The sequence below is a fragment of the Tauraco erythrolophus genome, chromosome 3 (assembly GCF_009769465.1).
Source record: "Tauraco erythrolophus isolate bTauEry1 chromosome 3, bTauEry1.pri, whole genome shotgun sequence".
Classification (NCBI taxonomy): Eukaryota; Metazoa; Chordata; class Aves; order Musophagiformes; family Musophagidae; genus Tauraco; species Tauraco erythrolophus.
The window spans coordinates 36,523,951-36,536,177 of NC_141467.1; the positions used below are offsets into that span (position 1 = coordinate 36,523,951).

The 12,227-nt window shown below is 41.1% G+C and overlaps 1 protein-coding gene across 1 annotated transcript in view; it reads right to left on the reverse strand.

Moving 5' to 3' along the window:
- AHRR (aryl hydrocarbon receptor repressor) overlaps positions 1–12,227 on the reverse strand; it is a 68,719-nt gene that overhangs the window by 25,949 nt on the left and 30,543 nt on the right. The window contains 1 exon segment of the mRNA XM_009981143.2: positions 1,536–1,636. Coding sequence (XP_009979445.2) covers positions 1,536–1,636 — 101 coding nt within the window.

A 12,227-nucleotide genomic window follows, 5' to 3' on the forward strand; every position in this document is an offset into this window, starting at 1 on the left:
AAAACCAACATGATGGGTTTGGTTGAAAAACAGAAAAACCCCACTTTTCTTCACATGTCATGGCCACTGAATGAGTGTTTGAGCCAAACTCAGTCCCCAGGGAACATTCCCAGCAAGGCCTAAGGAAAATGCGCCCTCTTATTCTAGATCAGACATGCTCATAAATGAAGCCTCGTTAATACATTCATATTAACATGCACTTAATCATCTAGTTAATGATCCACATTAAGTACGATGCAGGATTAAATCTCTCCCATACATTCCAAAGGAATGTGACTCCTAGGTACCCTGTAGTAAGCAGACTATTAGCATATTCAGTAGTGTTAGTCTCTTGTAACCTACCTGGAATTATATATCAGTGTTCTTTTCATGTGCTTGTAGCAGTAGGACTACTGTTTGAAGATCCTTAATGATTATAACTTGTGGGCATGTAATATACATCCAACAAAACATAGAGTAAGATAGGAGAGCCTTATTAAAAATTCGATACTCACCGTATTTATCATTTATTGTACGCCGTGTACTCCCTATTCATTGAGAATGGAAATGATTGCAAATAATACCTGACAGCCAAACATCTCATTTTGTCACTAGCACTGACTAATCAGATGCCTCTGTGTTACTTGCTTTGAAACACGAAATTAAAATCTTCTAAAGTATTAAGAGTAAGGAAAGCAGAGTGCCAGTTTTCATTCCATAGACTTGAATGACTTACGATATTGGACCCTATAACAAAATGACTTTTTTTGTTTAATAGTATACAGCATTTATTTGCTGGAGGCTACTATTTAATTTACGTTTACATGTATCTCAGAGCTGTCATTAAAACACAATTTTTATACTATGAATATCATCCTATCCAAAAAACTATACATATGTATTCTTAATCACATAGGAATTTCCAAGGACTTCAGTGTATAAAAGGCATTATTACATCATGCATTTGAAATGCAGATGCATCTGGGATGGACTGCTGTGCTATAGCTGTTTTGGTAGTTCATGGCAGTTCATCCAGATTAATGGATCCAATTCTCAGTAACAGTATGGCCCCTTTACGCTGCTCTGCCAATACAAAGCCACCCTAAAGGGGATAAAAATACATAGAAGGAAAAAATTCTGCACATACAGCTTCCCTCAGAGCACAGAGTTGAGGAAGTAGGATAAATTAAACTATCCCAGAATAATCTCAACTCAGATCATAAACCAGGCAAGCTCCTGTTGGCACCATAAAAATATGGGGCAAGTACAAGAAACATCTGCAATCACTTCAAGTGAAAAAGAATTGTGAACTGGCCCACTGGAGTTCACTGGTAATTTTGAGGACACAAGGGTGCAAGGTACAATGACCAAACGGAGACTGACGGACACTATCACGCCTGCCAGTTTTGCTCTTGCAAGATGCGCTCACAAGTGTGATTCTTGAATGACTCACGCCAAGACCAACCGTTTGTTCAAAGCTACTGCAAAGCATCAGCCCGAATATATCATCAAACTGAGTAAGTTAGAGCCAGAAAAGAGAGCATTTTTTCACTCACTTCTAGTAGAAGTCCCCCTTCTTGTATGGCAGTCTTGTTAGACATATTGTCTTCTTTTATCGTCTGGCCAGCTTGCTTCTTAAAGTGCTTTTCTTGAATGGCTGTTGGAAAGAGTAATTAGCAATTTAGAAATCATAATGATTAGGGCCGCTAGACTAAAATTCTTATTTAGACACTTATGCTTTGATTTAATTGGGAGTTGTTGTCTTTGTGGTCTGGATCTATCTCAGTTACTGACAACTTTCTTTGCTGTGAGGGAGATAGATATATATTTGGCAGTCCAGATGTTTTTAATATGAAATATCTATCACATTTTATATTGAACACATTTTTTCCGTTAGTGTACTCTACATAAAGCAACAACCAAAACCCACAGGAAAGAAACAAAAGAAAGTTAGCAAGTTGTTTTGTTTATAGAATATGTATTATGACAATAAAAAAAAAAAAAGCCTATATAGCTCAGAAGACAAGGAACTGAAAAAAGTTTCTTATTTTCAGTGATGACCTTCTTGGTATCAGATTATTTTCAGTCTCACTTCACCCTATTCAATTCTACGAGTCTGAGTCTGAGTCTGAACTGTAAGATTCAAGGGAATGTTTTTAAACTGTTCAATTTTAAACAGAGGTTTAATGTTTGGGTTTAGCAGGTCATTTACTACGTGAAATTTAGGAAAATCTCTCACTATAAACTAAAATTGCATCTATTTTTCCTAATAATAATGAAACCTTCATGGTAATCAAAACTGGTGAGCGCTCTTCCCGCACATGACTTACCATTGCTTGATCTGAAATACAGAATCATAGAATCACAGAATCATAGAATCATCTGGTTGGAAGAGACCCTCAAGACCAAGTCCAACCATTCACCCCGCACTTTGAATATCTTTGAATACTCACATTGAAGTCTTCATATCGATATATCCCACAGAAAAATCCCTGAAATACAATTCTATTTCTGGAGATAATGAAAGAATTTCTCAGAAGGCTGACATCACTTGATACATTGGGCTTCTGCATCATCTAGGGAGTATGACAGCAACCTGTCTTTACCATTTGGTCAGTAAAAAATAAGGAGTCAGCTTCACTCTTACTGCTCCATCCCAGAGATGGGTCATACAAATATCCCTGGTAGCAGAGATTCAGTTTTCTGTTCTCCTCTCAATAGAGAGAATGAGATAGGAGAGCATATCAGTAAGATTACCTAGGACATCTGATACACATTGTCCCTTCCAGTTAAAGGAGAGCTGGAGCAGCAGCAGCCAGAGATGGTTAATATTCAAAAAAAAAAAAGAAGGGTTGAGACGGAGAGGAATAGTTTATACTAAATCAGAGAAAGGAGACAGCTGGCGAGCTTCTAATGCTCCTGAGCTTGTTGCTAAAAGTTATGACAATGGGATTTAAATTTTCAGTAAGATACCAAGTGAATATCTTGAATATATTTGTTGTCAATGACTGAGGACATGATCTAAGTGTAGTCAGTTCCTTTCCAAAGGACTGTGTAAGAGCCCCTTATCAATATAACAGCCTAGTGAGAGACTGTTGCAAGACACATCAGTGTTTTACAACAGATGACAGCAACGCAGAACCACACTGACTGAATATTTGTGATGTTTTTAGCTTACATTGTAAATATTTGCCACCAGTGATAATGTCGGTCATTACCCCAAAGCAATCATCTCAAATGTATAATTAGATGTAATAAAACCCTCCCCCAGGCATGGGAAAACACATCAGGAAAATCCCAAGCTGCCTAGACCAGATCCCTAGCCATGTTTTCCAGCCAAAACAATTTTGTGATTTCAGATTTGTAAGCTAGGCTGCTATGAACAGGATATACAGCTTCTTCAATCTGCTTTTTCATTTTGGCATAACTTTTGAACTAATTGGAAGAGGTCACTTTGTTTGCCCCCTGACGAGCCAAGCCTTCCACTATGTCTGTCCATAGGAACAGGCATACGGACACTCGCGACATTAATTTTAAAAGCCCAGCCCCTACTCCAGTGGCCTCTTCCAGAGTTTCCCCCCTGGAAAGAAAAGGTGCTTTTGTGATTACTGACACAGTGGTTTGCAGTCTTTGTGCGGGTTAAAGGACAGAAAGGGAGGGGTGAGAGGAAACGAAGGTTTATTTTGCGATGCGTTCTTTTGGTGTTGTGAAAATTCCACCAGTTCGGACTTCATCGTTAGTGGAAACTATTATTTCACCCGACTGAGTGGGCCAGAGCTGCCGGCCTGTTTGTTAGCCTTCAGGCTCACACAAACACAGCAGCAGAAGCACAAGAGATGTTTGTTCCGCAGCTCGTCTGGCTACCATAAATTCCATCCCCAAACGGAAAGTATTTTAATGTTATTTCGCCGGCTGGAGTTACCCCTGTGTTAGGCCACACACATCCGTTCCATAACATACCCCGCGCACCGGCCTGGGCTGCCAGGAGAACCACCGTGCCATCGGAGATGAACAACGCCCCTCCTGCCCAGAAGCCAGAGCTCCTCAGGGACGGGGACGTCTGCTCCTCACACCTCGCTGTTCACTCCCGTGCTGCCTCCCCGCACTGGAAATACTCCATTAATCCACCCGGGCCTTGGCTGACACTGCAGTGACAGTCCTCTGTCAGGGTGAGGAGGGAAAACTGCAAGGTGTTATCTGACTAGGTGGGAAAATAGGGAAAAGACAACAGAGCAGCTTCACGATACCCCGTCATCACCGAGAACCAAGAGGGAGAAGTGAAGGAAAGTCAGTATTGGTTGTGATGGGTGGCTTGATCATGAGGGCCCTGATGCCAAGGCAGCTGTGAGCGTGCTCAGGCGTTACGCAAAATGGTGGCCCTCTGGAGCAAAGGTGAAGCCTACGATGATGAAAACAAGCGCGAGGCTGGAGAACGCAGGAGTGTTGTCTCTAGTAAGCAGGGAGGAGCAAACCATGGAAAGTTAAAAAATTACAAACAGCAAAGGATGACTCAGTGACCTGAGGGAAAAACTTCTGGCTGCTGGAGATGCCATATATCAAGGATGGGGCAAGAAAAAAGCCTGATATTGCAGGCAGCCTGATGAATGCTGCTGGCTGTAAAAAAAAATGGAAATTTTGAGCTTTACAGAGCCTTGGACTGCTTTCTATGGGAGAGGCAACTCTTCGGACTAGATGGTCAGCAATTCAGTGTAGAGCGCTCACCTTCTAGGTTCAAAACTGGCAAACTGAAGAGATGGGAAACAGGAACAGCAGAGACCTTTTTCTGAGCACCACCTATCTAGCCTGCACTTCCAGAACACAAAATAAAACAGAAGATGGAGCTGTTCTGCCAAAGAAGATGAATGAGTGTATTGATACCATAGGGTGACAAATACAAGATCTACAAGTACCGGGGCTGCCAGTTTTGCAAGGTCATGCGATCTAGTGAGCATGGTGCAATCCCAGGCAACATTAAAAGCCCACAAGTTTGGAAACGCTGGGTCCTACAGAAGTACAGCACTGTGGAAATATACAGGGCAGGGGGGAAGGGGGCTAGAAGGACGAAGAGGTGGGGGAAAAAATGAAGGAAAATGGCCAGTGTGATTTCCTGAAGGAAAGGTCAAAGATCTGAGGACTGTTCCAATTTATGATCTAAAGGAGGTGAAAGGAGTGGAAAGCAAAAAATAATGTAGAGTTAGAATTGTCAGCTAATTAATGTGAGGAAAAAAGTCCACAAAAGGGATGATAAGTTTCGCTGAATGGAGGATGGGACTGTCTCAGATAGTGCTGCTGAGTCCTTCACAGCTGCTCTGTCTCTCCCCAGAATACTGTAAAAAGCTGAGATCTCTTTTGAGCCTCCAGCTCTGATACAAGCATCGCTATCTGCATTTGCAAACCCCTTGGCTTGAAAATCAAATCTGGAATATTGTAAAGAAGAGAAAAGCTGCCTGACACTTTAAAGTCTATAGAAGCATTGTGAAGCCATGAAATGTTTGTTCCCTTTCCCGTAGAAATAACATAACATTTATTCATTGCAGAATACTCTTTAGTTCAGAGGGATGGAAATTTCAGGACTCTCATAAAACTGTACTTTTTAAACCCATAGGATTACATTCCCCAAAGCGTTTCTGTACCTCTTCCCACAAAAGCACAACATTCTTTCTTCAGAAAGCAACCAGTAAAATTACCTGCTGAGCAAAGCTCTGTAATACACTAATGCATGGTCAAACTGTACCTCAGCCATCCAGGGGCCTTCCGCTGCTCAGGCTACCTGCGTCAAGCAACAGACCAGGAGAGAAATGAGCAGTGAAGGGATGCTGTTTCTTATCTGAACACCTTGCCTGAGTTCGTTTGAGGTGTAAGAAGGAGACAGTACTATCTTTTTCAGACTTGGTATGTTGCGGGTGTATCAGTTTCAAGCCTTTCTATGAGGAGTACCTGCGAGAGCATTTCTCTCCAGTGATGCCCAGAGGAAAAACAGTTTCTTAAAATGGGCAGATGAAAATACCCAAACCTAGCTTACAGGTTCAGAGATATGCTTTATGAATATGAGTCTTACTTTTGGTAACTGTTAGTAGAAAGGAAGTGAAAACAGGGTCTTTCTTCCTGGATCTTCAAGCTGCAGGAAGAATCAGCTACGCGTGTTACCCTGAACGCTAAGAAAACAAAACAAAACAACTAGGAAACACTCGGTAGGAGCGATTCTGCTTAACTAACCTACAGCCATGAACTGAAATGGTCTGTTTCCTCTTGTTGCATTACAGAGGATGCCGAGTGACAATAAGGATAGCACTCATTAGACGCACACTGAAATTAAACAACATACAACACAAAGAACACTTATTATACATTGCCAAACAATATGAAACAGACATTTGCACTCTGAAATGCCACAACATGCAGGCTGCACAAACGCTCTGGCAAAGAAATCAGCACCAAAATGCACCCTTTGAATAAAAGATGTATGGTGCTCAGTCCTGTTGCAGAGGCTACCAGAACGCCAGATGAAATTATGCTAGCAATAATGCAAAGTTTTTCTCCCCAACTTAGCGGTTTTCTCAGTCTGCTTCTTCTTAAGAGATGCTTTGAAATCTGACTGCCCTTTGAAGTTTCTCGAGTACAGCATGACATTTATTTAAGGTACAAACCAAACCGTTTGCCTTCCAGATCCTGTCCTCTCTCTTTCAGAACCACTTTTCCTCTTTCCCAACGAGCCTCATCCATTTTCTGCCCCACGCAAGAGAGGGGCATGAAAGAGATGCCACCGCCCGGCAGCCCTCCTCTCCCCGTGGCGCAGAGCTGGTGGGGCCACCTCGCCCCCCTCCCCGAGACCTCAACCCCCTCCCCGTCCTGAGGAGCCCTTTTGAAGGGGAGGCGAGGGGGGAAGGAGGAGAAGTCCCTGCTGCTGCGGAGGCGGACTGCTGACTAACCCCGGCCCCGCTGTCACGCAAGCCTCGCCGCCTGTCAATCTCCCGGCGGCTCCGACAGGGGCCTGGCGCCCGTTCAAACCCTTGCGTGCGAGCAGACGAGCCGCACTACCCTATGAAGTATTTCATAATAACAACAGCTGTTAAATATTGATGACTCCTGGCAAGCGCTGAATGCTTTTCGAGAAGGTTAAGCCTTCGTGTAATGGAACCTAATTCCTCATTATATACTGTATCAGATATCTGGAAGTTGCCTAAAAAAAAAGCAAAGGGGCTTAAAGGAAAGGATCGGAAAATGACTCTCGTGCAGCAAGAAGAGGGGAGAAAACGCGCAGTGCGAGAGGTGAGGAGTGTTTCCCCGAAGTCAAATCCTTTGCAAACAGCAAAAAATGCTGCCGGGGCAATCACCAAAATGGTTGGTTTCACTATATTCCACTAGATGATTTTGTGTTTTTAGAAATTATTGCAGATGAGATAAACTTTCTAAAATAGTGATCCAGCTGTCACTGCTGTCTATGTGTGTAAGAGCACACATGGAAATTATTTCTATGGAAAAACAGAAAAGAGGGAGAAAGCTCGCATTCCTATAGTTTTTCTACATCAGTCCTGAGAGATCTGGCTCATTAGAAGATTTAGCGGTGATCAGACAAGATATTAAGGATGAGATCTCAGAGAGGCTTTCCAGCAGGCAAGAAAGGGAGAAGGGCGAGCCTCTTGCCTTGGGCAAGTCCTGATATGCTCTCCTCCAGTTCCCAGAATAAATCCCCCCTCCTCCTCATGCTGCCCTCTGAAATCCATCAGCCCTATCTTTTCCCTCTTGACCTCACTGTTGAGGAAGGTTGTGCCAGGAAGGGAATCAGTTCAGTGTAGGGGATCACGATGACCAGACAGATCGAGTCTTCAGGTTGGAGCTGGCATGATGCCAGGGCAGGCAGTACTGGGGAGTCCAGCAAAAAGGCAGCATCAGCGTAGGGGTGCGGATGAAGGAGAAGAAACATCAATCGAGGAGTTCTTGGGGTGGCAACAAAATCAGGGTATTTTTTTCTTGCATGTGAGAAAGAGGTCCATGTGCCTTTAGGGAATACAACTTAGAAGAGGCAAGCTGAGAAGTTGAAAATGATTACATGGTCATGTTCAGTTGTGGTGGGGGGCTAGGAGTTCTGAGAAGCTTTAAGAAAGTATTTTACCTGTGGGGAACCCAGGCTTATTTATTGAGTTGGGACAGGGAATCATGGAAACTTAGGAAGCTGTAGATTGGAAGGGACCTTTGAAGTTCATCTGGTCTACCCCACTCCGATCAAATCAGAGCTAACTTCAGTTAAGCAGGCCGCTCAGGGTTTTTGTTGAGTATCCCAGCAACAGACATTTCACATTCCCTCCAGGAAAACTGTCATTGTTTAATTACAAACAGGATTAATTTTGTAAGTTAAGAGCTGCTTATGAATTTAGGTGAATGTGCATTAGGCTAAGTTCTGGATGGAGACTTACTGTTTCCACAATTCTTGGTCTGTAAAATGTGTAGAGTAATTTAAGAAATGCTGAAAATGGTTAAGTGGCTGTCATGAAAAGTGTGTGTATATGGAGAATGTGTGAATTAAGTTAGTCGCTATTCTTATAATGGTTTTTGATGGTTTATTCTATCTGTGTCTCACATAACTGGTTCACAAGAAATGACACCTTTGTATGTCACGTTTTTGTGTAGTCTGGGACTGTAACATCTCCCTTATCCCCTAAATTCTGGGGGATCACAGATCCAAAGAAAAGCTGTGCCTCCATGTGGAACTGAATTGTGTGCTAACTATACAAGCAACGAACTCAAAAGAACTTGTCTAGAAAGCACATTTCCTCTCTGCAGCTTACTGTTGCAACCCTTCTCTCTTCATATGACTCAACAGATGATCTCCCCAACAGACAACCTCACATTGCGCATTGGCAAAGAAGATATTTTAGAGATCTGTTTGCATCACTGCAAGTAAATATTTGAGTTATCAGCTGGTCTGGTAGACTATATTGGCTATAAGACTGCAAAAGACACGCAGTCCTCCTAAATTATCCCAAGGTATGAGACTTATTTCAAGTAATTGTCTTCCGTTTCATTTTCATAATTCCATTTGATTACCTACTACTTTGATGATTTGATGATGAGAACCTATTGATCTATAGGTTCAGTCCTAGGGCCTTAATTTTATCCCTGTATCATTCCATTCTTAGTTTAATTAAGCTGTAATACATTAGCTTGTCTGAGTGTGTGTTTGCTTGCACACCTTTTTGAATAAATCCATAAAAAGTAAATACAAACATGTTATTCCTTCAAACCACAAAATGGATCACGAGCCTGAATTATCAGCAACCTCGAGTAAGAAATCTGCAAACCACTTAGTACACTTTCATACCAATACCCACATCCCTCATAAAAATTAAGATGATTCCAAAAAATTCTTTGCCCCTTAAGTCATGACCGTGTAAATTACATGTCTAGATTTGTAAATTACAAATCGAGATCTACAGCACAAGTTCAGCATAGAAAAATGTAAATTTAAGAGAACTATTCTGTATTTAGAAAACTGGCTTAACATTGGTTAGTTCCAGAGTTAAGGGCCTCAGAATGTAAATCAATGCAGTTTTATGTTTGTTTTACTCTAGTTTCTATTTTCCTCTCTACTACACTCAGAACCACTGCATGTTAAGCCAATGTAGAGGGATTCAGACTTCACCAAACTAATCCACGTTAGCCTTTAGTGTACTGCAGCGTGTTCTGACCTGCCAGATCCTGATTGCTTGAGTGGGATCTCAGCAAATCCCACCGATCATGATATATATACATCTTCAGAAGAACAGTATGTCAGAACACATTGATTCTAGGATCTGTGGAGCAGATGGCCTATCAAAACAACTTGTAGGGTTTTTCAGTTCTTCCAAGTGTCCTTCATGATGGCTTGTTGGCTGAATAGCTGTTCCCCTTTTCCCTTGTCCAGCTATTTTAAAAAAATCTGCACAGGGAAAAATAAAATTTAGGTTCTCTATAGCCTCTGAATTCCCAGCACTTCATCTGTCTACGGTCCAAAAATGTAGTCCTCTTTTGATATAACTTATATTATTTTATTGTCCTGAGGCCATTTTTTCACTGGTTTGATTCTCCCAATGAAAATGATACAACAACGGACGTTTGGGTCCACAGCAGAGGCAGCTGCCCTTCGACGAGAGACTAAAATGGATGTGACTGTTTACTGAGGAGAGAAGGATGAGGGGAGATGTAACAGAGGTTTACAAAACTGTAAAGGCAATGGATAAACTGAATGCAGAACTGCTGTTCACCCAACCCCACAATATGAGGACAGTGAAGTGCTCAATAATATCAGTACAAGAATACTTTAAAGAAGACAAAAGAAAGCAGTTCTGGAGATGAGAATACTAGACTAGATGGACTACTGGTGTGACACAGTAGTGTGTTTCTTATGTTGTTATATTCTCACTGCAATGACATGACCTTGTCCATGAAGCTTTTTGCAAACAGAAAGTAAACAACAGATGAACAAGAGCAGCATCTGTGACACAAAACAAAGTATACCACAGAAGCGACAATAAGAAAAATCAGAGTTTTATGAGAAAGCCCGTGTGTGACTAAATTTAAGCATATGATGAAAGATCAGCTTGTGACTAATCATTACATCTAAACAACAAAAAAATATATTTTATGATAAACAGCCTATTGAAATAAATTTGAATCTGAAATATTTTTCATAAACATAAGTAATGAGACCAAAATCCATTTTTACTGAAAAGAAAACTAAGAGAAAAGCTATATGTGTTCATAAGTAAGCAATTTCAGTCTACAGGAGTCTTCACCGCTTCAAAAAGGGAGACTAAGAATTGCATCTTACAGAAGAAATGCAATGAAGTCCTGATAGCAGATTTATCTTGAGAATATCAGAACACTTTTAGTCTTTATTGGCTGCAGAAGACGTGCACCATTTTACCCTCTTCAATTTAGATCCATAGTTTAGAAGATTTAGTAAACCAATCTGTGAAGAATGAAATCAAATTGAAGACCGAGTGTGAAAATAAACACAACTAGGCAAGTGTACGAGACAGCATCTCTCCCCCTTCCTAATTAAATCAACCTGACAATGACTGACTTATGTGAGATTTACATCATCTTTGCTTGCCTTTTTGGATTTGTTAACCTCTTTTCCAGGCCCGTGTTTCAAACAGACTATCTCCTGAGCTTCCGCTCCTCAATTTCTACTGCTTTTATAACATTCTTCTCCCTTTATAATTTCATTTGCACTACTCTGCAAATTCATACCTGCTATCTCAAAGAGTGAATTTAAGTCAGTATCTCTTAAAAGAGAGTTGAAAGAGCATGTGTCAGTAGGCCAGTATATCACCCAACAGACTGTTTAAAAATAGCCAAAGCACACGATCTGGAGAGGATAAAGGAAATCTTTCAGATGAAATAAACATTGCATCTAAAATATTCATGCTGAGACCTTAGTGCACAGGATGTGCACATGTTACCCAGAAAACCAAATCTGGCTTCATCAGTTTCAAAGTTAGAAATATCGTATGAGCAATTCCTTAATATCTGCTTTACATAGCTGCCATACTGTATCCAATATTAAAGGCAAAGGCACAGTCACATTTGCTTTCCAGCGTACTTTAAATAAGCAAACACACTTAACAGGGTAAATGCAAGAATCCCCACCTTTGAGTCAGATGGATATCGCAGCACACTGCTGCAGTCACCAGTAAATACACACACCCCACAGAACACGGCACTCTCTTTCTAAGGCAGAGCTGCTTTGCTGTGATGTCTTCTGCTATCTGTGGAAACCACCATGATGAGACTGACTGTATGAAGACTTGCCTCGAGAAGTTAAAAGAATCTAACGAGTTGTGGGAAAAATATGCCTGAGAGGAGGTCCTTGAGCTTTGGCTTTTCTACTTCAGGAAGTAAAAGAACGTGCCAAGACAAGATACAGGCAAATGAAACATCAGGAACAGTATCGAAAAGTTTTTAAAAAAAATTCAGAATCAATTTTCAGGATAATTTTAAGACACTGAACTATATTCCAGAACTTTTTAGAATGCTGAAGAAAACCAGTAACATGAAAATCTTATCTAAAAGCTCAGAATGAAGTACAAGCCAAAAACATAAGTCAAAAATTGAACTACCAGAATCCTAAATTAATAATGTTACTATCCCTGGATATGTTTAATGTGTCTTCATACACATGAATTTTTTAATGATGCATTTAAAGACTAGTCTTGAAAAGCTATCCAAATAAATGGACCTTGCTCCCAACTGGAATCCCTTGTAAG